Below are 27545 nucleotides of genomic sequence, written 5' to 3' on the forward strand. Positions count from 1 at the left end.
GATGTGTCAGTGACATGGGGTCAGGGAAGGCAAGTGAGGCCGCGCCTCACCTGACTACTAGATTTTGAACATTTTTATACCAAATTGTTCGAAAATAAAGCGCGGGCAGAGAGGTATACATATGTGAGAGGTATGGCATATGTGAGGCACGGCCGAGCCGGGCCATGCCTTACCTGTGATAGCGCAATTCGTCGTAACTATTTGGAATTTATAATAACTGAAATTAATCGAATGTAATTGTCGCACTGATTCCGATTCGATTTTTCAATTCTCAAAGTAGCGGTAAGCGGTAACATAACGTTGCGCCACACGCTTACATTTTTACGGCGACTTTAAGTTACGCTATCATTCAAGAACGTGGATAGCTATGGCATTTTTTTGTAATGCGAATTTTCTATTGTGAATGTCACTTCCAACCGAAGGCAGTTCATTTCTCGCCGTAGATCAGGGAGAAAATGTGTATTTTCAAAACTGCACTGTGATACAGGCGCCGCCATGTCTCCTATAGTCTCTTTGGTCAATCACCATATCGTGCAATCCATGATTTCGTGGCGGGTATAACGAAATCCGGAGTGATATTGGTCGCCGGCGATACAGCAGCTTAAAATTGAGGATTTTAGAAAGGGGGTCCGAGCCCCAAACCCTGAATACGCAACTGCATAAACCTCTCAAAGACGTGTTTATACTACCACAAGAATAATGATACTGGTGGTGCTGAAGATTTAATAACAAGTTGCTGCAGTTTTGATAAAATTGGCACAAAAACAAAAATTTTGAAAAGAGCCACATATTATGACCTAAAGAGCCATATACGGCTCGCGAGCCATAGGTTCCCGACCACTGCTATAGACGCAACAATCTATGAAACTGTCATGGGGAATAATAATAATAATAACATAATAATTTATAGAGCGTCGAATATAACAATATATCATTACTACACTAGGGCGCTGTACATAAAAAGGCAATAAAATATAAAAGTAAACGATATGTATAAAAGACGAAGTGTATAGTTGTAGGGCGGAATGAACACTACTCTAGTTCGAACGCTCGTGAGCATAAAACGGTATTGATTTAGCGTTTGAAAACATATAGCGAGTCACATAGTCTGATAGAAATTGGAAGATTGTTCCACAGAATGGCGGCCGAGGAAGAAAAGGTTCTCTCGCCGTAGGTCGATGTTCTGACTCTTGGAACGGACAAGAGCTTTTGCGACTGAGAACGTAGCGCTCTTCCGGGGTTATACATTGTCACTAGCTCACGACGATACGCTGGTGCACTTCCCTCCATGCATTTGAAGACGTACAGAAGAAGCTTGTATTCAGACCTAAATTTCACGGGTAACCAATGAAGGGATCTAAGAATCGGTGTTACGTGATCACGCTTCCTTGACCGAGTTACCAAACGAGCAGCGATGTTTTGGATCTTTTGTAGCTTGTCGATGCAATTTTGGTTCACCCCGTAAAGCAGGGCATTGCCATAGTCAAGCCGTGATATCACCAGCGACAGTATTATGGCTTTGCATGCATCCTCAGATAGGTTCGACTGATCTTGTAGATATACATGAAACAGATCTTTGATGTATAGTCGATATGTTTTTCCATTGAGAGCATGCCGTCAAAGTGAACACCTAGGTTACGTACACAGGTCTTGGCTTGGATAGTGTCTGGTCCGAATCTGATGGTGAATTGATTGCGGTCGATGGGGCGTCTGGTTGGCGTAAAAATGATGAGTTCAGTTTTCTCTTTGTTTAACGTGAGACGATTTTGTGTCATCCAGAGCTCAATACTTTGAGCTTTTGAGCTTCATACTTTGCCTTTTTGGATTTGCTTTTAAATCTGTTTAAATCCCTTTAGTGTGCCGATAACTCTTGAAAAGAGGCACCCGAAAAGTCTTCGAGTTAATAAATATTATTCTACAATGGATATGGTATTGAAAGCTAGCTCAATATCAATAAGACATCGCTGTAACTTGGATGAAACGCTCTCCCAATCATTGCTGTTTCTCATACGACCGTAGACATGTGTATCATCCGCGTAGCAATGGTGGAAGAAACAATGGCGACGGCAAATATTTCCGACTGGCTTCGTGTACATGATGTAGAGCAATGGGCCGAGAACAGAACCCTGTGGTACGCCTGATTCGAGTTGAACAGTAATATCAAAAGGCTGTAGTAAGGTCGTTCTTAACCAGGGTCCGTAGAGGCGTAGACCCCTTCGTGGTACGAAGCACCACATCAGGGGGTACGAGATGCATCGTGTAATTAGGCCTATATGCAGTGGAATATTTTCTTAGCCAATTTATTCAACTGAAAAATGGTCTTCGCATTACGCGTGATTTTATGTAGATGGGCTTTTTGATTTTAATATAGGAAGGCCTACCATCAGAAATTGTGTTGAAAATGAACAGGGGCTACGAGATATCTCATTGGAAGCACGAGGGGTACGATCGCAAAGGTTAAGAAACAATGCTATTAGCCAATTACTATGGCTCAATAATGATTATATTTAAGTTGTCATTGATATGTTCCAATAATAGTCGAAGGAAAAATCTAACGGTGATATAATTTTGACTTTGGCAATGACAGTAACAATAACAATAACCTACTTATCACGACTATATCAAAACCAGGATTAGGCTTCACTGCTCAAATACTGTGGTATCAGATCAATCTTCAGTAGATTTTAAAATATTCTACATAAAATTTTGACACGTCAAAGGTCCACTAACTGCAATATTATAACAGGTTTTAACAGTTTCACGATGTCATGATGCATCCTCTCGCATGATGTCTATAACTCATTGTCTTAACAAATTATGCCCAGCACAAAAACAATTTTATTCAAATATTTGAAAATGCGTTTTTTTTACGTGTCAAGCGGGAATAGTACAATAGAAAATTACATTTTCACGATGTTTGTGGAATGCCTGTCTGCAAGCTCCCGTCAAATAAGGCCTACTTGGAAATTATCCCTATTATTGATGTGGCGGCCCGCGGCGTCATCAAAAACTAGGAAATTGGCCCGCGAGCACATTTGAGTTTGAGACCTCAGCCTTAGAGCAATAATTAGAGGTAATGAGACTCGGTTCTTATCAGCCTAGAAATTGTCCAATGTCCATTGATCTAATCGTACGCGGGAGGAAAGCGCACTCTTACCCCTTTCCCAACATATTTCGATAACAATGAATAGCTGAGGTATAAGCGAGGATAAGGACGCCTTGTTATACACTTTTACTTACACTGCTGGCGCCAGAGGTGGTCTATCTAGTTGGAACAAAATTGGCAATCGTGATCTGAAGAATGTGGTCTCTACTGAAAACGGTGTCTCGATATTACCGATCGTCGATATTACTCGGTTAGCGAGTTGACTGGCTTATATTCCAATGCATCTTTTTTTCGAAGTAGTAACCAGTGGTGAACTTTCAAAATTCCTGTAGTTGAAAAATCGCTTTCTGTCAACTTTGCTGTAGTAACTAGCTTTTTTAATATCATATTGACCACCCCGATTTCATCCGCAGAATCCAAGCGTGGTTTCAGCACATTAAAACGAATCGAGACTTCTCTTAGAATCGGGATGTGTAAAGATATAGGCTAGATGAGTTACAGTAGATGTGTTCAGGATTCTCAGCGCTGTTATTATTGGTATTCCAGATTTCAAAGAATTCGTCATTGAACATTTTGCAACTATGAAATCACGCCGCGCGCAATGCGCCTACTGATTCAAACGTTAAAATATGCAGGTATGAGCTACTGTACTTCATATTTTCTTCCAAATAATTTGAAGAGTGTCAGCTCGAAAAGCTTCGAGTTTTAAAATATTTCTGTCATGGATATATTATTAAAATTTGAAATGCGTTAGCCTAGTTAACCATGCGTAATATCTATACCAGACATGGGGTGATTATTTCATGAATGTAATCGATTGCGATTACGATTACTTCTGAATTACGCGATTACGATTACGATTGCGATTACAGCAAAATCAGGAAGTAGTCGATTACGATTACATTGTAAAAGTAATCACGATTTCTCACGATTACATTTATTTTGGATCTTAGAAGTTATATTGGACGATAATATATGGATTGCGCTTAAAAGGCCTAATGAGATAACAAACTTCCATTAACAAGATGCGTCATTTGCTTGTTACGTCATAATGTACATATTACCCATTTTTATAGTGGACGATTTATCGCACCCAACGATTTGCATTCTTGCCAGGTCCATGACTGCCGTACCCCAAATTTCCCAATAGGGTGGGGAGCGAGCTCGAAGGGGACTCAAAAGTATTTCGTAAACCAACATAAATTAGAGAGTATTTTCGAGAGATTTAATTAACTTGAAAATTGTGTTTGTTCAAGTTGTAAAATTATGCCATATTTGTGTAAATGCTTTCCAAATACATGTTGTATGAGCCTACGGACAATTGCCACCCGATTTAGCCGACATACATCAATATAGGGGGGTTGAAACCCCTCAAAATAGTCGGTTCAACAGTTATATTAAAGATATTTCGTCAAAGGAGCTATATTTACCCTATATTTTCAATTGTCAATGTCAATCCACATTCGTGACGTCATTGCCTGAAAAAACCAAAAAACAAACAAACAAACAATAAAAAACATGTTTTAAACAAGGGCCTTCTTTTAAACATGTTTGCTTTAAATTGATTTTTGTTTTAAATGCAACCTTAATTTATAGTAATATTGTAATAGGCATTTAGGTTCCAGTCAATACCGTGCAACGACACACTAAAAGACATATTGAGTTTCGACCAACACGCGACTTCACGAAGTGTGCTACTAAAGAAAGACCTTGGTCAAAACTTAGGGTATGTGCCCATTGTCAATAGCCGCGCTGGGTGTGCGTGACCAATAATCTGGTCCTTCCAATCTGAGCCCACAATGCAAATGCCACTCCCGAGCACCCACAGAGCATTAAAGACATGACAATTTGTGTGTACGTGTCACGAAAGTTTTTTTTTCTTTTAGTCTGCTACGTTTGGGATACAACAATATCTTTTGATTATATGACAGACCGGAGGCCATGAATTAATAACATACATTAAAGTAATTATAACAAGATACCGAACGTAAATCTGACCATCGTGGGCAGAGAGAGGATTAAAAATTAATAATGATATAATGCAATTACCAATGTTATTGACGATATTCAGTCTTCAATTTGAAAATATCACCCTATGGGGGTAATACTAGCGTTGGGACCCCGGGAAATCCCGATCCCGGGATCCCGGGATTTGAAGCAATCCCGATCCCGGGATTACTCCGAATGAAATCCCGGGATTTGTAAAGAGCATTTTCCAAGGCTTACGTAGCGCCATATCTCTTATTTTGGTAATAAAGCAATGTCACAAACTCTGCTGATTGTCTAAAACAATTCACAATTATTTGATATTAATGCCAGCAATGGCATAACAATGTACTACACCAGGGGCGGGCAACTTCTCCAGTCGGCGGGCCGGATATAGGAAAACTAAGTACTTGGCGGGCCGGATTGCTGAATAGATACATTATTCGGTAATTTACCCACATATACAAGGAATAAATCGTATTTAATGAAAGTATTTTAACGACGGCAATGTCACATCAAAGACATTTCTCGCCGATAATGGCCAAGACAATGTAGATTTGAGAATAACATTGTCATGCAGGCGCCGCCATATCTGTTTCTCTCTGACCAATCAACACACGGTGAAATCCCTAATTAAGATTTCAAGGCGTTCGATAAGCCCGGTAACCCTAATTTACCAAGCCATCATTTCATTAGGGTTGAGTAGGTGACGAGATATCGTCGTTGTTCAACTGTGTGGCCTAATAAATCTCGATATTGAATTCATGCGGCCTGCGTCCTCTACGAAATTTGAAAAGTGGCCTGCGACCTATTTTGAGTTGGCTACCCCTGGCATAACCGGTTCCTTACAAAAGCCTAGAAGTATGCCGTGCTACAAGTCGGCGGTTACGGAATCAAAAATAGGAAATATCAGCCTGGTGTAAATGACCATTGTAGCCTCGCCTCAATGAACTTCTTAACCAGTTAACTTCTGTGGACGAGTTAATATTTATTCAATTACCCAAAGTGAGTGAATTCGTCGGGCCTTCAACGCTTATGGCTATGACTTGTCAAGATGTCGCAAACGTGACTTGGTGATCGAGCACAGCAAATAAATCCGTAAGTGTGTGGAAGAAGAGCTTATGGCAATGAAACGCAGCATTGGACGTTTTTCGATCACGTTTGGCGAATCAACTTCTACACGAAACAGGCGGTACATGAATTTAACCGCTCATTATCCGGGTGGCCTTCGGTCGCTGGGTTTCATTCGTATTCACGGGAGCATGTTTTTCGTCAATACTACAAGGAATAAATGTTATGTGTGTAGCTTGTATGGGTATTTTACTACTTTGCTAATCCCGGGAAATCCCGGGATTGAGAAGTCCCAACCCTAGGTCATACACCAACGTTCGGAATGGGGGACGTATTGCTGTTTTGGTTCTAATTCTAGCTACATCCCACGCTAACATGATATATAAGTCCATTGCTATGGTGGCAGGTCCCAATGTTGAGTAAAGAATTGTGAAATAACGATTGGCGCCCGTTTCAAGTAGAGTCATATGAGAATAAGATGAAGAGAACATAAAACTCTGCTTTCAACTTAATACAGATAATGTACTGCAAGTTGCCGTTACGAGAAACGGCAAAAACGGCTCGGTTATGATATATATCAGCAGCTGTTGATGTTTAATGCTTCGTTTTATTTGACGAGTACAAAATTTCAAATCTTTGTCCGCTGTACGACTGTACGTACGTATACTACATAGGCCTACTGCTCGCCAATCAGCAACGATCAAACTGCGTTTAACTAAGCTTAACCAAACATCAACACACAAGTTACTGTTTTAAACTAGGCAAAGTGGTGATTAATTATCCTGCTGCGAGGTACTATGGCGTGTGGAACGTGTTGATAAGCTGATAAACAGCACGGTGGGTGTTCTTACAATCACACTAATGTACGTACATCGAATATTTATTTACTGTGGATACTTCTTACGCTATGACTAGCAAAGCTAATAGGCTACTTCTGACGTAATAATGAGCAATGGCATTAGAAAATCAGATGTTTGTGCTATCACGTAACTGGTATAACATCTCTTCCTCGTTCACGAATATTCAGTTATGTCATAGTCCTTGTACAAATAAAAAGTAATCGTTTTTTCACAAAGAAATCGATTAGATATGGGAAGTAGTCGATTACGATTACGATTACTTCGGAATTTTTTCGAATGTAATCGATTGCGATAACGATTACTTGAAAATACTGTAATCGTCGTAATCGATTACGATTACTAATCGCGATTACCCCATGTCTTATCTATACACCATACAAACTGTGTGTGACGACCACGAAGTCACATTTTCACGTCAGAATACACTATTGTGACGTCATTTATATTATTAACATCGCATGCACTCCTTGCCCCACCACCCGATATTGTCACGAGCCGCCACTGTAAGTATTGCATATCTGGAGACCGCCCGCGTTGATAGCCAAGGCATCGATTTGAGAGGCGGTGACTATTTGGTTCGTGGAAGAATTTATTCGATTGCTGACGAAAAAGGCAATCCCCCCAGAGTGCGCCGACCTATCATTCCTGTAGAGAGTGTATCCTGACAACCTAGGCGAGTATTTTTCAATAAGATGAGTTTCCTGAAGAGCAATTACGTCCGGGAGAGTCGCGAGATTATTGATGTAATGCTCGAATTCGAAAAGTTTCCTGTAAATTCCGCGGCAGTTCCACTGCAAAATAAGTAGTGCCGAAGTATACATTTAATTCGGGTTTCGTACCAAGGAAGTCTTCCCAGCCGCGGATGACGGAACATTCTTCAGAACCTCAGGGTTTATACTCATTCCAAGGTATTTCGACGAGACCTCACAGACAATGCTAAATACGTCTTGTTCGCCCGACTTAGTTAAATGAACAATCTCGGCGACGAGTGCCAACAGGCGTACGGCGTCTAAACCTGGAAGTAATTGCGAATCGTGTTGGCTTCCATGAAGCAGAGGGTTGTGGGATACTGAATCCCGCACAAACCGTTTTTCGTTCCGAGGTGATGATTGCTCATTGCGCGATTTTAGGTCGCGTAGATCACAGGCATTTGGAAAAGGGTATGCAGCCCTGTAATCATGACGAGGACGAGTTTTCCTTCGTAAGTGCTGCATTAAATCATGTGTTAAAGGTACTTGTTGTTGTGTCCGTATTCGATATGTTCGTGTTCGATAACTGTGGCCACTCTTGGTCTAAGACTATAGTTTTGGCTTCACTGTAAGATATGTTCGAGCGCTCTCTTATGGCAAGAATTTTGGCCTCTTCTTTGAATATGCGGCACCCACCATAAGCGGCGCTATGATGTTCCCCGCAATTGACACATTTCTTATCCTTATCACAGGATTCATATTCATGATCTCTACTTCCACATTTGGTACAGCACTTCCTCCCTCGACAGTGCGCGCTGGTGTGCCCAAAGCGATTGCATTTGTAACATCTGAGAGGTAGAGGTTTGTACGGTCGAGTTTTCAATTAAAGGTACCCGATTGCGACGTTTTCGGGAACCTCTTGCGTGTCAAAAAATAACAACACCGATAGACTATCTACCTTATCCCCTTCCCTCGTGGTACGTTGAAGTCTCTTAGCAGATTTAACTTTGAATAGCGCAAGATATTTCGGGATTTCCTCATTAGTTATTCGGAACGCCCGAGACCACAACGTGACTGCCGTACGGCTTTGATTGATACAGTGAAGTGCTAATTTCAATAGTCGTTTTCTCTACCGTAATAAGAATTAAGATCACTCTCGAGCAAGGTGTTAACTTGCTTCTTATTCAAACACGGAACAAGCAAATCTCCCGAAGGCAGCGCCTTAATACTGCCATACTGTCCTATACGATTAATAAGCCATTTGTGAATGGTATCTGGACGGTAATGTTTCATTTTCTGGCCGGGCCTCTGGATGATACAATCACCCGTAACTCCGAAGTAGCACTACTTGGATTTGCCGATGCTGGTACAGTGGATGAAGGGACGCTGTTATTTTCCCTACGAGTATTATTCCGGTCGACAAGCGTGTTTGGCCCTGATAATGCATAAAATTTTGCTCGAATCTTAGCGGCTGTTTTACCGTCTCTTTCACTGTCCGACAACGTAAATGCCACAGATGATCTACGCTTCTCGGAGAGATTTGCGTCTGTAGTGTTCATGACCACTATGAAACCGCAGAATAATAGGGCTAAGCCTATTAGCCTACCTATTTAGATAACTATGATATCCCGTATGTACAATACAGAACAGTCTTACCGTAACCGTAGGATTCCGACAAGATGCGCGCGACCTCAAATCTCTCCGCTACTGAAGACGTCCGCACGCGGTGACGACTAATCACGTCTGATCGACTCATGTAGGATTTTCACTTACTCACCCTGACGACAGGTGAGGCACTGCCTCACCTGCCTCATTGGCACTGACCAAAGGCCATTTCACTTGCAACTCAAGTCATTTGATATACTTGACCCGCTGCCGAAAAGGATGTACCAATGCATGGTACGTTGGAGAGACCAATCAACCTCTCCATAAGAGAGTAAATGGGCATCGACATGATATCTTAAAAGTCAACAAATCGAAGCCTGTCGGTGAACATTTTTCTTTGGCTGACACTCCGAGAACGACATAATAATCAACGTATTGATCGGGAACATTGAAGACTCTACCCTATGCAAGGCTACTGAACAAAAATATATCGACAAATTTGATACATTCCGTCAAGGGCTGAATAGAGATAGAGGGTGCATGTATCAGTGCACCATGTAATACTTCACTTGACACCTTTCTGCATGTGTATTATACTACAAACAACTTATATCGTATCCAGTTTTTAGGAGCACAGCTTTCTTTATGCGTTTCTAATATATACTAGATCTTATACGATTTTGGAGTCTGGAAAGTTCTTACCCACTATGATGTCATAACATGTATATGTTCAAATTCAAAATCTTTTTGCGTTGCTTTTTTTGCGTTACTTACGCTTTAACACTTGATGAAGGAGCATAGCTCCGAAAGCTCGTGTAACTAATAAAGTTATATTCATACAAGTGGACGTTAAATAAGGTGTGGAAGCTATCAAGGTCTTACGTTTATACATACCGTCTGCAATCGGCACAACAAAGTATTCAACTAATGAAAAGATAGAAAGATGTCGAAAAGGATTGAAGTAGGCTAATCTTTGAATTCAGATACCGACCTGGGCATGCTCGATGTAAATAAGAAGCATATACACGGAATGCAAAGTAATAGAAGATAGCATAAAAGGACAAGCAAGAAAATGAGATGGCATATGACGGAAAGCGAGGTCGATATATCATGTCGTGGCCCTGAAATCTCAAGCGCTGACTAGTATTCATTCAGTATAGTCTGCTTGTATTTTGACTTGAATGTGGACATGCTCATGTGCACATGTTTGTATTATCTTGCAACATCTATGACCGTCTCAACACGTTTGAAATAATATCGAATGTCACCAGGCAATTTTGGATGCAAACCGAACTGATCATTTATTCCATGTTCTTTTGCACATTGGCTCATTCTCTGTTAGGTATATCCCACAGAGAATTAAGTTTGAATGAACCCAATCTTGCCCCGAATAAATGTTGCAGCTGTCCTTCCGCAAGCCAGCAATTCACCCTCTCTGACAAATAAGGGAACTTCATGCTGGAACGTCGCACTTCTATCTCGTCGCCGCTGTAATTATGTAGACATGATAGATACAGTAAATAGTAATGGATATAATATAGTGCTCTAGTATGCATTGTAGTAGAGTTACCATACTTTGGAATCCAGAAGGAGGACACTATTTACAAATGATAAAAGTCAGATTTTTAAAAATTTGTACTGGAAATCTTGTTGTGTTAACTAAAAAAATACAAAGGTCATCTATTCCAGTGATTCTCAACCTTTTTGGCTTCGCAGACCGGTAAAACTTCAGAACAAATGCTGCGGACCGATAAACCTTTAGAACTCAAAATTATCCTTAAATTTAATCAGAACAAATGTGTGGAACTCAAATGTAATATTGGAAACTGCATTTATTGTTGTCTTCTCGATATTAGAAATTTATATGTGGTTTTATTGAAGTTGGTGCAAGTCAAAACTCGCGAAGTCCTGTTAAAGACCACTAACTTAATCGTGGTTGGTCGATATCCTCTGAAAATAATGCGACTTTGCTGTTTGATATTGCCTCTATTATTCTGACAAGTATTGCTCAGTTGTAGTATCGGAATTAAAGGAAGTTTGTTCAAAAATATCCGTAGTCTTAAACCATACCACATGCCGAAACGAGCTATAGCCTATTATTCAACCGTTTCGGTACAACACTTGCACCATTATGACGTACGCCCAGAGTAGACCACGAACTCTCCATTTATTACGACAAGCGGAAAATATATCCTCAAACTTATAAATTAATTTAAAATTTGATGTTTTATTACTAAATTAGTGGAAAAGTTTACGAGTTTTTTCAGATTTGAGTTGAGATATACAATGTGAATATAAGTTCGGCGGACCAGCGGTTGAACACCGCTGATCTATTCGACTTGACTCCCGAATTAACCTCTTTTTAACGATACAGCTGTGGTTTTGCCTAAATAAAATAGGCCAATATGCCAGTCCTACTCCTGAATGACCCGCTCGAACGTCTGCATTACAGATTTCGCACCATTTATGGTGTTTTTAGTTCAGACTGTCCATTACCCTGGCTGTCAAAGCTATAAAGGAGGACGAATTTCCCAAGAGGAGGGCATTTAGGCGATCTTGGAGGACATGTTCGATTTCCTGAAAATGGAGAACAAATCCTCATAAAGGAGGACACATGTTGTGACACTAATTGTATAGTCTAAACTAATGTGATATTCGTAATCAGCAACCTTAAAATCCCAGAAACGGCTTTCAGATGTTCTGCCTAATTTTTTTTCTTCATTTTGTTGACCAGTGTTTTGATTACAAACCAAAACACAGACAGTTGACACCTTGTAAAGCTGTAATATGACGGGTAACATGTAAACATGATTGTCAAGTGCATAAAAATCAGCCATCTACACTGCAATTGGGGACTGGAGAGTAGACAATAATATGCATGAGGCCAACCATATTATCACATTTATTTAGTAAAACACATTATCTAGTGTACCATGCTTGCCACTCTAATGATATGGTTTAAATGGTATGATTGGCCACGAGCTATCTCAACCTAGTGATCCAGCAAGGCATTTTCGTTGAGCATTGCCTGTAGTCAGAGGTGGTCAAAGTAGTCACTGTCGCTACTCAAGTAGAAGTAGAAGTAACGCCGGAATTTCTACTCAAGTAGAAGCAGAAGTGGTGGTTCACAAGTAAGTAAGTAAGTAAGTAGGTATTTTACGCTTATTTGTGCCTACAAAACTGAAAACGGTCAAGTAGAAGTAGAAGAAGTCTAAAATCATAACTACTTAAAAAGTAGTGTGGGAAGAAAAAATCTACTTCAAGTACTTCAAAAAGTAGAAGTACTTCGTTACTGACCACCTCTGCCTGTAGTTAATTATGTTTCGGATACTTGACGAGATCCATCGGAGTATCTCGGAGTCTGGGATTGAGCTCTTCGGAGTCGGAGGGAGTTTTCCTCAGACACTAAAGTTGTCGGAGGGATTCGGAGTCTCCAAAAGCACTATCCGCTCATAACTGATATATATGTCTTGCCCAAAATTGTCCCCATGGTTCGATTTTGAAAACGGCCTGCGAGGTTTAACATAATTACGGCTACCACACGTCCTTCTTTTACCTCCTTTTTCTAGAAATCAAAAAGTAAGACGTCAAATGTCCTACTTAACGGCAATTCGTCCTCCTTTACAGCGTTGACAGCCGGGCGATTTTTACAGGCAGAACTGAAAAACGCGAAATCTGGATTATGACGTCGGCAGCGGCAACGATGACTAAAAATAACCTCTGAGTGGGTTTTCCGGGAGTCGGTAGGGAAAAATGAGTTTCTTAAAATAGTCAACACAACAGTAAAATGTCACCATAGTGGTTCTTTTGGAAGTCGAGCTGGTAAATGAACTTTTTTTGTTTCCTCGTCCGATTTCATAATTTTTGTGATTTGTAAAAAGTGTACTCTTTTCCGGATTTCATAATATGGTAACCCGAGATATAATGCTACGACCTACGATCATGTACAAATTATTGCAGATAATATTATTTTACGGGATGCGCCTCGCCGAAGAATGCGTTAGCTGATAAGTTTCGTCAACAGGAGTGATCAAACTTCACGGACTTCGCCGCGAATATCCTTCCCGGTTGCCCGATTAACCATTTCACGGGGCGAGCAGATATAGGGTTTGGAAATTGTTATCGAATAATTATTCTGGCCGTTACATAATATAAAATGCAAATAATAGATCTATATTCTATACATTTCCAAAGGTTGACTGTATGCAAGTGCTCAGGTAGGTTTTGACTATTTGCACAAATCCCTCCAGTATTTATGTTTCTAGACTTCACATACTTTTTCTTGGATTGTTATTTAGAAAATATTACTTGTCTTTTATACTTTGGATTCTAAAAAGTATAAAGGAATTTTGGAATTACATTTCTTCACTAATAAGAGCGAAATTGTAAAACAACACGTGATATAGCCTCTGTAGCCCCTATGTCACTGTATTCGAAAATATTTTTTTAACCACGTTGCGTTCGCGACGACGACACCTCTTATAGCCTCCACCAATTAACTGCAAAAAGCATGTGACCTTGTGACCCCCCTCACAAAAATACTTTTCGAATCTACTGACTTAAGTACTGTTCATACCCTTGATTTATTACTTTCACTTGAAGTAGTTTTGACATGTCCAGGAATTTCATAGTTTAACTTGTAATGGACTAGACATTTACGGTGTTTATTCCACTTCTAATTGAGTGGCAACACTGGGTAATTTGTTCACATCTGATATCTTGTAGTTTTTATGTAACATACTGTTTTCCGTGGTGAATCTGACATACAATTCAACTCACTTGTACAATAGAAACGTTTTGCTCCTTTTTTCGTCCGTCACTATTCTCGCCTTGTCATCTCCATCATCAGTTAGTTGCAAATGGCCGAAGACGCCTCCGACTCTTTCGGATGTGTAGTTCGGCACTATGAAGTCCAAGTGATCTCGTGAGTTCGGTCCTCCGTTGTTGTATTGAACCTCCACCTGTGAGGAGTAATCATACTCGGAAAATATATTTCACCATCTAACTATTGACAATATAATTAGGGCTTTGGTTTGACGTTTCCAGAGGTGGTCAGTATCTGGAGATGAGCACACTGATTCGAGTGCTCTATTTTGAATCGAGTATTAATTTTAATAATTCCAGGGTAGTAGCGAGGGACAATTTTTTGAACACTGAAAGTATACGCTTCTAACCGCAATCAGTTAGTTTATCAATTTCGATTATAGTTTTGATACTATTTTCCACTGTGGATGCCTTGAAATCCCTATTGGTTGCAATGCGACGGACGAACACGTAGGACAAAGCCACGTAGGCTACTTTACTGGAAATGACATATCTGTGAAATGGTGAAAAATCCAGAGCGTTGTCAAGTGCGATGAAATAGGTATGGTCGAAAAAATGCAAAAGTTTCGTTTCGTATTCCGTGATGCGACCAATCGAGGTTTCAAGGTTTCTATACTGGGCATTGGAAAATACTATTGAAACTATCATTTTAGTGCATAAATGAAATCCTGATGGAAAGAGGTGCACATTGCACAATTTCGGTGCTCGAACGAATCATCTCTCATAGTCACTATCCTCGACTCACGTCGTTACAGCTGTGTAACGTAAGGGTTGTCGTATTTTAGAATCGGGAAAGGAGGACAATTTTACGAAATCATAAAAGTTAGTTGACCGAAATTGAAAACAGCTGATTTTCTAATATCTACTGGAAATCTCGTTGTGTTGACTAAAAAAAGTCATCACTTTCGTTCGACTCCCGAATGACCCGCTCGAACGTTCGTATTACCAATTTCACGTCATTTATGTCGATATCCAGTTCCCTCTGTCGATTATCTAAGCTGTAAAAGCTGTAAAGGAGGACATCTAGGCGTCCTCGGAGGACATTTTCAAAAACCCTGAAAAAGAGGACAAATATCCCTAAAAGAGGACGTATGGTAACCGTATGCAACGTACCAGGTATCTCGTCATTCGAACTTAGCCGAGTAGCTCATTATAGCTGGATCTAATGATGGCCAAGGGTGGTCAAAGTAGCCACCGTTAATGCTAAGGTTTCTTATCCATGTTTACTTGATATGTATTTGCAATCCTTTCTGTATAACGAAACAGTATTTCAGTACCCACCACAAACAGTAATTTCCTAATCCGGAGATTGATGATGATATGGTGTTGTACGATTTCAGATATATGAATCTTCAGGATTCCAAACTCATACGATCGCCGATCTGTCTCGCGCAGTGATACGTTCAATGAATATGCTCCGGGATCGCTTGGATTCAGGTTGCTAATGCTGATGGTGTCGCAGTCTATCTGTAACGTGAAATCGGTACAGATGAGAAACAACGATACTTTCAACCATGTAGATTGGTACAAAGAGAAAATTTTCAGCTTTTCTAATTAGATTATAAATATAATTATACCAAAACATTTTTTCCAATTTTATGTGAGTTTTAGAATTGTGGTTACGCAGTTTTTTCAACATTAGATTCAAATTATAATTACTCAATTCGGGTAAACTTGGAAATTGAATTGAATTCGGAAGTAAAAAGAAATAGAACAAAAATCAAGTTCAGTTCATATCTAATCAAAGTTGATTCTCACTAGCACGACAACAGCAGCTGTCTGTACACGAAGCTTGGTTCGTTTCGTACTATACAGTTCTCCTGTAGGATTTTTAGGAAAACAGGAATTAGATTAGAATGAAAATGAGTGCATAGAAACTATATTCACAAATTCGATTAGAATGAAATTGAGAGCATATTAGAAGTAATATTCGAATTAGCTAGTTGTCCCTGATCTGGTTTAAACAGGTGAAGACAAGGCACATACTAGTCGCGTGAATGTGACAGCCATACCTGTAGTCGAACGTCTTCTTCAGGTAAAATAATCGCCATCTTTGTTACGAACAGTCGGGCTGTGAGTGTTTGATCCTGTCCTGTCCCAGTGATCAGACCGTTGATGATAATGGAGTTATCATAGTCGTACAGCAAACTTACAATCTGGGGTAAACATTACAATCCGTTTGTGTATAAGAGTAGGCGCTAATTTTCATCTCGCGGGCGTATAAGATTGAAAACGATACTTTTCAAATATTTCACTGGTAATAGCAATATACATTGCATAAAACATGGAAAAAGCATGCGCCGTATGAGCAGACGTGGTCTTAGCACGCTGCGTTGCCACTCAAGTAGCGGTAAAAGTAGAAGTATACTTTCAGCGAAAAAAGTGTGTATTGATAACCCAGTATCGCTCTTCATATGCACCTGTGGTACACCAAATCAATCAATCAATCGTCGATTAACTTTCATCTGCACATGACCCACACACAATGTACAATGCGATATATGTGGTGTTATATTTATCCGTTAGGTGTCTATAACTTCTCTTCATTTCCGCTAGTAATGATTTCGTGCATTTGTCTATCACAGCGGTTCCCAACCTTTTTCCACCCACGTACCATTTCCAGGTTTTAAACAGTGCTCGCGTACCACCTACAAATTACGCGCGCCAAAGGCGGTCAAAAACATTTCCACCATTTATTACGTCATAAACACGTACTTGACCTATGCGAGATGTAATAGCAAATTCTAGCCTGGGGCGGTCAACCTTTCGACCAAAGGGTAACATCAGATTTGCGAACCATTGCGCTGGCCACTTGAATGTTGATGACCTTTTTTAGCCAACCGATAGGAGCGAACCGGATTAGGTAATGATGAAAACAAGACTTACATTTCTACGCATCAAAACCGATAACAATTATGTCCTGAAAAGTCCGTGTGCATAGTGCACTCATGAAGTAACCGCGCAAAGCGCGAAAACTTTTCAAAGTTAGTGAATGAGTTAGGCCAATACTACTGTCACTTGCATATATTGTAGGTCACCTCTGTATACCACTGGGCTCACTTGGCAAACACAGAAATATTCGGACATATTATTATCGACGATTTCGGTGAACGAACATGCGTCTATCAGTTTGTGCAAAATTTTCATCGCCGATCATCTTCATCTCTGCGAGTGCAGACGCGAAGTCAGATATTATATGGCACGTTCTCTCATAATTGCCAATATAGTCATTTAGGTAGATTGGGAGTATTTTTATATTCAGGAAGAGCTACAAAAAGCAACAAATTGAGTGACAAAAAATCGCGCGAAGTGCGAAGAATAATATCAAGACAAATAAATCTACCACGAAATATTCTACTTTATGGTCATATAGGAAGATCTACAAATACTTTTGCTGGCCCCTGGCTACGCCAATGCGTTCAAACTGGTAAATAAGTCATCAACATCCCAAATTTCGGGGTCAGACTAATCTAGTTTTTGGTTGGCCTTGGAAGTTCACAGTAAATTAACTGAGCAATTTATTATTTGATATTACAACTAATTTCGAGAATTATCTCGCGGGCCACCCATAATCTTCTCGCGGGTCACATTTGGCTCACAGGCCACGGGTTAGCCGCCCCTGCGCTAGCTCGTCGATGCGAGGCATGCGTATGCTCACAGCGCACCGAAAGTCATGCATGGGCGCAACAAGTCAGTTTCGTTTCTTCGACTCGATGGTCATCAGGGATGGAAATCCTTGCTCGCACTCCCACGTAGAAAGGAAAATTACCAGCTGGGGAATAGCGTGAGAAGCTTGCGCCGAATACGAGGAGACGATACTACAAAATAACTCAAAATCAACTCCACCTGCACTAATAACTCCCTTCGGTCGAAAGAAACGGAATCTACTCTCGTACCACTAGTGGTACGCGTACCACAGGTTGGGAACCACTGGTCTATCAGCTAGTTCATCAGTCTGGGGTAGGGTTGCCATACGTCCGGAATTTCACGGACATGTCCGGAATTTCACTGAAAAATCTGCGTCCGGGAGGAATTTCTAAAATATGCCTAAATGTCCGGAATTTTGATAGCTTGAAGTAGGCTCTAACGTTTTTCGTAAATCAACATAAACAATATTATTCTTAAGCAGATATATGCAATTCGCAATTCTTCTTCGCGCTGCGCGAGAGGTAATGCAACGTATATTGATATTAGTATGAGCACCAGGGACCACCCTCGCCAAAATGCAACCAAAAATAAATATGAATAACCATCATTTACGGAAATAGGTCTAATCGTAATCGCAATTATAAGCTAACGGTATATTCTTAGAGTTGGTCAAGGCCGATTGGATGCTTCAGTCATAGATAGTGGTTCCAAATCTTGAGGTCGTTTGCCTTTATCTGGGGATCGCGATGAGGTTGGACGTAATCACCTTCTTAGGCCGGGATCAAGTTTGAGCAAGCTGATTTTTTTAGTAATCAGCTTATCAAGTTTTCGGCTGGGCCACGGAACATTTTCAAGTTTGAAATGAGGTCGCGACCATAAAAAGTTGGAAATCACCGGATGTGCAGCCTGCTGGTTCATTTCATAGTAGCCTAATGGAAGAATCAAGACAGAATTCAATCAAAATATATAACAGCCAAATGCATATAGTAATCGCCTGAGAAGCTACATCGATGACCCTATGGTGGGCCCAGGATCAGTGCATTTCTTTAGGCGGAAGGGGGCAGAAAAAATGTTGTTTCGGACCTGATTAAAAAAACACACAATCTGATAGCCGCCCCTACCTAACAGTATAGCAGGTCAAACACAATCCCGACAGGCCAGACACGGCTGCCAGACGATTTCATCCGGCCAATGCTGAAATCTATTTCAGACCCTATAGCCCAGGGGTCGCCAACTCAAAATAGGTCGCGGGCCACTTTTCCAAATTCCTGGAGGCCGCGGGCCGCATGACATCAATATCGATATAAAAGTAGGCAACGCAGTTCAACAACCACGTCTGATAACTCTACGTTATTACAACGCTGTGCTTTCTAACATAGGCGACGGTTATAGTCACCACAAAAGAACTAATATTTTATTGAACAAACACAAATACAACAAAGAGTATCATGATCATCAATGTCATTATATTTTGGACTATGAGCTGTACACGATACCTGACAATGACAACACTCTTTAGCCGCTAAAACAGGGGTGGCCAACATTTTTGTAATTCACGGCCGCATTTCGCGTACTCATGTAGCCTGCGGCCGCATACCGGTGGTTAGTCGTGATAAACTAGCTGGGGCCAAATACCCACGTTATCATGTCCATGTCCATTGCCGGTACACTCCGAACTAATCTATATGCACATATCGGCTTACTATGCGCACCAAATCGTTAGTAGTTATGTTGTAAAGAGCCACAGAGAACCAATCTGTAGTCGCGCGAAGCGCGAAAAATTTTTCATGTTCATGAGTGAATTTCGTCAATAAATATTAGTATAGTTTCACATATTACTATAAAATATTTATCCTTTCTCGGCCAATGTGATCAGATTCCCAGATACAGCTGATGCAGGGGGTATCTGTGAAAACTTAGGGTTGTTATTACAAGTGTCGACAGCCGCATAATTTTCCTTCTACTGCTGCAGATTGGCCACCCATGGATTGAAGAATCAATATTGGGGTTAGCTATACACGGTAGGCCTACTTGCTAGACAACTATCTCCTCGTAAAGCATGGTCTTTTGGAGCGCCCGAAGTCGTTTTGCAGGCGTCTCGGTCTTGGCAGTGGTGGGCACGTCAAGGCAATATGCCCATTCGTACCAGCAAATTCTTCATCCATGGAATGATATTACCATGCCGAAGCCGTATCAACTAGTGAGTAATAGTGATAGTGGGCACATAGAATGGCTCACTTTGAAGAACAACAACATTATGTTTCAACTGAAATCAATTTTAGCGTTTCAACATGATTTACTAAGCGTTTTTCTGAATTTTTTTCAAATCAGGTCGCGGGCCGCAAAATAGGACCTCGCGGGCCGCATGCGGCCCGCGGGCCGCGTGTTGGAGACCCCTGCTATAGCCAGTATCAATCACCATCACATTACAGATGGCTCAATTCATGGCCTATGTCCCCCCCCCCATTCCTGTATACAGTCGATTGGCAATGTTTTGCTAGTGTGACGTCATATTGACAGACGATGTGTTATATCTTACTTTAAAATCCGCTAGTGGGCGCTAAAGAGCGTCCGGGATTTGCTTCACAAAAATATGGTAACCCTAGTCTGGGGTAGGGCGTTCTGAGAGCAGCATGTGTTTACTGATTTACTTCTGGTTTAACGTTTATAATCTTTGTAGCATAGTCTGCACGTTTAGTGAATAAAAGCCTAGAAAGCCGTGTGTCTATTGGTGGTTTTTCCTCGCAAGGTCACGTCAATATATAAAACACACAATGCGATGTAATGAACAGATAGGGGGGTGCCAAACGACCAACCAACCAGTTGGGGTCTCTTGAACTGGCTTCCACCTCTACCTAGTGCCCGATGTCACAGTCTTCTTCGATGTTATTCTTTCTTCGTCTGTCCTTTTTAGGAGCTATTTCTTGCTCTTGTTCATTATTTATCGGGAACCAAAACCTATATCTCAGACTTACACCACGGTATAAATCAAACATAAAATTTTAACCTAAATGATGCTTGCATATGGGGATGATTCCGGACGAAGGAAGTTGTGCACGTAGGCACTGGGCAAGTAGGATTTACAACCGGGATATATATAATTTTGAGTTAAAAAGTTTGTCTTCTGTACCACTCTTTTGGCTAAGAGCGTGGTACTCAACTGGTCTCGCCTATACGTGTAATACCTACTCAAATAACTATGTTTGTGGACTACTTCCACTTCTACTCCATATACACCCCATAAAAAGTCCCTGTATCACGTTACTTGAATATATTTTCGAATATTGCCCTATGTGTAATGTCTTTAGTATTTTTGCTTTAGTCAGGAAGATGCGTTTTACAATTTCCAATTAAGCCGTCTGGGAAAAAACTTGTAGATTTGTGCGACCCTTCAACCTAGTATACTTTTTGAAGCTACTTACTTGTGTACTGTCAGACATTTCATTTTCTACTACCACTTGAAACAGTTTTGACCGGTCCTGATAAAATAAACTTCTACTTGTATAGGAGTATAAATTGGCAGAATACTTTTGCTTCTATTTGAGTAACAACGCTGACTACTTTGACCAAATGTCACAATATCATATTGGGTGCATCTTTGTATTGGATGTGTAATCTTCAATTACTTCCGCTCCAGTCTAATGCACGAGGTTATTTACAACAGCATAGCGTGGACCTGCCACAACTCCAAGGCTTAATAAACAGACTGTACTTCTATGATGACTTCTTCACGGTTCATAAGTCCTATCCGCTTCCAAATATTTACCTCGTTAGGTCTCCCAACCCAGCTGAAACAGACCGTAATGTCCTGGGTTAACCTGGCGATGAAATGGGGGTCACCATGAAACGACCAGAGAGGACGAGCAGCACTTGCAGGTGCTGCGATAGATTATACTCTGATTAGCGTGGGGAAGTATTTCCCGTTGTATTCACAATGCACCTGAAGGTTGTGTCGTTGATGCTGGCGCTTCTGTTTCTGATGTATCCAAAACTGGCTGCTGCGTTGAATTCGAGGAACCTTTGTGGTCATCAGGTTTGATCACCAAAAGTGACGTAACTGGCGTCACCAGGTTGAATCTTGAAAGTGAATAAATGTAACAAGGTTGATGATGTCACACTATGCCTCAAGTCCATCCAGTTAACCACTGGTAATCTACAGATGGTAGGGTTACCATAAGTCCTCCTTTAGGAGGATTTGTCCTCATTTTTCGGGTGTTTCCACCGGTATTCTAAGTTTGAAAATTTTGAAAAAGCGTCCTCTTTTCCCGATTCCAAAATATGGTAACCCTAACAGATGGAGAGTAATTTTATAATCTGTAGGGAGGAATCTGGCTTTCGGTCTGTAAAGCTCTTAAAATGGGGAAGATTCACCTCGACTCTCCAAATTCTTCATATTTGTTGCAGAACTGTAATGTATGAAACTAGATCTTTCCAAATGTGTATTACTTTGCTTGGTTAAGATATTAGGAAATCTTAAACGTGGAGCATACTGCTAGATTCATCAATTTTCCCATATTTATGGCCTAACTGTAAGGTCTGAAATTAGTTCTTTGCAACTGTAAATTCGTTTGCCTGATTTCTACCTTAAGCATGTTCTAATGCTATTTAAAAATCTTCCCCTTTCGTAAAAATTGGAGCCCGTCGCTGAACTTTGGCTTCTGATGTGTAATCCTTACCCCAAAAGAAGAATAGCCACTGACACACAGGGATCATTATTGCCATTATCTTCTTTGGGCAACAATCTCAGTAGCTAAGCCCACTCTTGTACCTTCTTTAAAGTGGCTGAAAGATTTCTTGGAAGTATCATTCCGTTAATCTTCACTTATCTCTATGAATACGGCCTTTCTACTCTTTTGAAAATGAACAAAGCCATTAAACATATTGGAAGTGGAGAATAATATTAACTTCGTGCTCTTTTCCAAACTGTTTCACGCATTCGTGAGATGCGTGAGACAATAGCCACGACAAAGTTTATACTGACTATTAAATTCGTAATTTGACTCGTATATTTTGAATATATTCTACGAATAAAATATTCCTCACTATTAACTATTTTAAGACAAAGTGGAATATTAAAGACTAAAGAGCAGATAAATTTAATTTAATTTCTGTACTAACAATTAGATCTAAATATCGACTAAAAGGGTGCACATGATGCACTAATTTGGGATCACATGAACTATACGCCGTCATTTCCCGTACACAGGGAACACGAGTAAAACAATGAATCCCCATGTGCATTAATGATCCCCTATGTACGGCCTTTTCTTCAGATGCCTTTTTCTTTTTGCACTCTCTCGAATGTCATTGAAAAAGTGCTGACTCAGCGTATTTCTAGTTACGAGGTTTGAGTTTTTTCCGTCTACTCCCATTATAGAGAAATTCGCACATCTCCACAATGTACACTTTTCTTGCCTTATAATCTCAGCAGGTATGGGCCCTTTGTATTCCCTCTATTTTCCAATAAAAAGTGCTGACTCAGCGTATTTCTAGTTACGAGGTTTGAGTTTTTCCCATCTACGCCCATTACGTAAAATACTTCACTTGATACCTATTACAAACACTGGCTCGTCGGGATTATTTTTGTGTGCCTTATACATATCACAAAGTCACTCAACGATTTACCAATATTACAGCATCACGCTTCACTACTTCACTATAGAAAATAGGTATATCCTGTATTTACAACTAATTTTTAAGAACCTAATCTCTAACCTTTAAACTCTGTCATTCTCCGTTGTGTTTCGTATTACTCTTATCGCCATCCATTGCTCTGCTCCGTTTCGTCTCCTCGTGTTCCTCATGCGACTTAAGGTACTACGTCGACGACACATTATATAACTTACCCATGTTACAATCAACGGAGCAATCAACCCTATTACCGCCACTAATTCAGTCACGTTTTCTAGGGTAGGTATCAACTTCGCACCTTCCATAATCATCCTATCGATCAAGAACAATCCTGTTACCTTATATTCACCTTCCATCATCACCAGTCGTGCAGCCGTTGAGTATAGTTGTAGTCAACGAATTCTGTGGATATCTTCTCCACGGTGGTTCTTGATAGTCGGGGACATTCAGGTACGGATGTTCCCACCCCTGGGTTTTTCTGCCCAGACAGTGGCAATGCGTCAACCGTTGTTGACCGTAATGGTCATCAGCTCGACACTACTCGTGAATACGTCGTCCTTGTCGTCTCCTGATGAATACAAAATGGACGTTACGGCACCTACCTTATTGCCGTCATCCATAGTTCGGTAGTGCGTTCCGATGCCGCTCCCGTCGTCATCCGTGAAGTTCTGCAGAGCGTCCGTAGTGGTAACCGGATGCACTGACGTTTCTCTAGGCGTTTCCACCATGATTTTCGTCATTCCGTCGGTTTGGTTTCGCGCGCGACGAGTTTGCAACTGTTGCTTCCCATGAGTCGCATCAGTTGGTTTGACATTTTCATTTTGTCCCCTTTTTTTAACCATCGATCTCAATCGTTGAAAGGTTTTCGTCAGTTTTAGTTTTACAAAGCATGTCCACAGGTTTAACAACAGTAACCGGTGTGGTCTCTTCCGGTTTTCTTTCTTCAAATCTAAGAGGGAGAGTACTTCTCTTCCTTGGGCTTCTTTCAATGCCTTCGCCTGGCCCTCCCCCTTCAAATTACAAGGTCCAGATACAAATGGTTTGGTCGAAGGGTCCTTAAGTTCGATGCCGCATCTGTATGCCATGGCGTGTGAGGAGCCGAGGTGACCACGCAGGTGCTCGAGTTCGGACGCAAACGGCGCGTAGAAGGCTTTCCAGACTTCATCAGAAATAATGGTATTTTCTGGAGTCGTCAGGTCAGGAGGTTTGTACGGGAGTTTGGCCAGCGCTACATATTGTACACAAATATCTTCAAGTTCCGTCATGACGCTTGAGTTAGTGTCTTTATGCAAAACATACGCAGTAACTGGTCCAACCATGGGTTGGTGTGAGCCTCGTGATGATCGAGGTTTTGGTGTTGGTGGAGAGAGGGCGAGGTCCCTCGATGTAGGCCTCTGATCTCGGCGCGTGCCCGCGCCTACCGTCACGCCGATGGACTCCTTTTCCGCCGGGGACCCTATTTCTGGGGTGACGTGCATCTTAAAATCCCCAGACTCCTTGTCGGACATGACTGGGCGTGTATCCGGTTGACCGGCAATAGCTGCTTTGTTTGAACCTTCTGGGAAAGTAATCATAACTGTGGCTGTCGTCATGCATCTATGGGCCGAATCATTACAGTTATTCGGACAAGTGCATCCACGAGAGCATTTAGGACCAGTTTTCTCGTGCAGGTCCTTATTTACGCCAGCGGACATTCCACGCTCGACGTCAGCTGTAGCTGTCGCCATGCATCTATGGGCCGAAGTTCTGCAGTTCTTCGGACAAGTGCATCCGCGAGAGCTTTTGGGACCAGTTTTCTCGTGCAGGTCTGTATTTACGCCAGCGTGCATTCCACGCTCGACGTCAGCTGTAGTGGTCGCCATGCATCTATGGGCCGGATTTTTACATTTATCCGGACAAGTGCATCCGCGAGAGTTTTTGGGACCAGTTTTCTCGTGCAGGTCCTTATCTACGCCAGCGGGCATTCCGCGCTCGACGTCTTCATTAACGGTGTCAGCAGGCATTCCTGCCTCGACACCAACAGTTTTCCATAGGTTCTGGGTGACGTTAGTTGTGATTTTCAACTCGTCGTTCGCACCAGTGGTGATTTCCATTTTGGTACTCGCGCCAGCGGTAATTTTCCGCTTCACGCTATCTTGGTTTGCAGCATCCATCAACCCATCGTCGATTGCAGTGTAGCTAATACCGCTTTCGACTTCGGTTCCCTTCCATTGATTGCACGGGTTCTCATCATGTAGTGTTACTAAAGACAACTCTCCATTTGCGTTAGACGGGGTTTTCAATTCCGTAACTATGCTTGGTAATTGTTGGACTCGATCAATCCATTTTAAGCCAATTACATTGAGAGGGACTCCTTTCCCGGTCGCAAATGGAACCGGTAGTTCGTCAAAATCAATTACAACCAATGAGTCAACGTGGGAGGAGCCCCCTATACCACGTAACTTCATATCTAAAAGTTGCCGTTCCTCCCAGCTCTTTGGATACATGGCTTTTACGATATTTTTCATAATTAGATTAGGTAGGCTTCCCGTGTCGGCCAAAAATGTCGTACCGGTTGTTGAATCAGTCAAGTACAAAAGCCGACCGCCGAATAACTCCGTGAAGTCTGGCTGTAGAGGGTTATCCGGTGTATTAAGGGGTAGAGAAGCGTTATGAACAATCTTTGCGGGTTGGGGTAATAAATTTTCTGGGAGCTGATTTACCGGATCAATCAGCACCCCCAGTCGTTTTTTGAGAGTCTCAACCCTTGTTCAAGTTCCTCATCCGTCCAGTGTGAGGCGTCATAGTGACGTGGCGGGCGTCGAAATAGCGGTTCCGTCCAGGCCACTTGGCTATTGCTTTGATTTGGCTGTGCAGACGGTTCCTGAGGACCCCATTGATCCTTATCATGCCAGTGAGTTCTATCTCTATTTTTTGGCCTAGTGTCATAATAGGCTTCGCACAAGGCAGTTCTCTGTGTCAGCGAGGGAGAGCCTTGGGTGGCAAGGTATCGGTCGAGGTCCGGGACCGTCAGTATGTTATTCCTCGCAAGCAAAGGCCCCCAATCACGTTCAGCGGACTCCTTAACGCGAGTAGGTATTGGTTGTACTCGCTTGCGAACTACCCATCCCAAGGTATCATTCTTGGTAAGCACCTCCTCATTTAGCCGAAGTATGAATTTTGCCACGCAATTTCGGGATTGGTGTCCCGGGGCCTTACAGCAAAAACATACGGATAAGGACTGCCCCTGAGGAGGTTTCAGATATAAGCCTAGAGGGGCGAAGATGTTTGGGTTCCCAAGAAAATTATATCTCTCCCCTTGGCTCTCCGAGATGCGGAGGGCTTCCTGACTGCTTGATGGTGTGATTTCCTGGCCACCCCTGCCGATCCCAGAGTCCTGCGTCTTCGTCAGTTGAGGTGTCCGGTTCCAAGTACTTGGTCCCTGACTAGGTTGAGAAGACCTGGAGTTTCGCGTTGGTGTAACGTTGAGTCCATTCGATGCGTTGCGCACGTTTTGTGGTCGGGCAGGTTTAGCCCTGGGAGTCGGACCACGTCTGCCGAACCCATTGCCACTCATAACGTTGGTAAAAAAACGGTTGGTCTTGGTGCCGCGAGGAGGGTTACGTCGTGGCTGTGAAGCTTGCCCGACACCGACGAGCTGCCGTGGCCACATTTCCCCAGACGGTTCGGGTGGTGTCCCTCCGATCATGTGTAGAGGTGGTTTAGGTGAGGATGGTTGCACCATCAGAGGTGGTGTTATAATCGGTGGGGGAGGGGTGTTCAGTCGTCCATCTTCACTCCCGTGAGTAGGGTAACTGTGCATCATGGGTCCTGCAGGCTGAACATAATATATGTGCACAGGTGGTAGGGGTGACATTGTCTTTCTGACCTCCCGAGAGGTGGAACGTACCTCTTGTTCATCCAAGAACTCAGAATTCCAGTACAGCTGTAAATCCTCCGCCACCTCTTGCCAAGACCTGCTATCCCATCCCCGCATAAGCAGCCTAAGTGCTTCTGGTAATCGTTGTCTTAGGTTGCGGAAGAGTCGCAGCCCATCCGGATTCTCTTTGATTTCAGCCTCCATATCTATCTCTAGTTGTTTTAGGGCACTATTCAACAGCGGAAGAGGTTCGTCTTCCCACTGAT

General features: G+C 41.8%; 2 protein-coding genes across 2 annotated transcripts in view; both read right to left on the minus strand.

The window, feature by feature from the left end:
- Positions 1 to 27545, minus strand: part of LOC145450242 (ras-like GTP-binding protein RHO) — a 93464-nt gene that overhangs the window by 63793 nt on the left and 2126 nt on the right. The gene's annotated exons all lie outside the window — the stretch shown is intronic.
- Positions 10511 to 27545, minus strand: part of LOC145450236 (inter-alpha-trypsin inhibitor heavy chain H3-like) — a 116229-nt gene continuing 99194 nt past the window's right edge. The window contains exons 16-21 of the mRNA XM_080328734.1: positions 21730 to 21866; positions 21556 to 21668; positions 16154 to 16297; positions 15423 to 15608; positions 14097 to 14278; positions 10511 to 10805 (exon numbers count right to left, since the gene is read on the minus strand). Coding sequence (XP_080184860.1) covers positions 10646 to 10805; positions 14097 to 14278; positions 15423 to 15608; positions 16154 to 16297; positions 21556 to 21668; positions 21730 to 21866 — 922 coding nt within the window. The 3' untranslated portion in view covers positions 10511 to 10645. The remainder of the gene's footprint in view (positions 10806 to 14096; positions 14279 to 15422; positions 15609 to 16153; positions 16298 to 21555; positions 21669 to 21729; positions 21867 to 27545) is intronic.

The sequence above is a fragment of the Botryllus schlosseri genome, chromosome 11 (genome assembly GCF_051294905.1).
Source record: "Botryllus schlosseri isolate E-star chromosome 11, Bs_hap1, whole genome shotgun sequence".
NCBI lineage: Eukaryota > Metazoa > Chordata > Ascidiacea > Stolidobranchia > Styelidae > Botryllus > Botryllus schlosseri.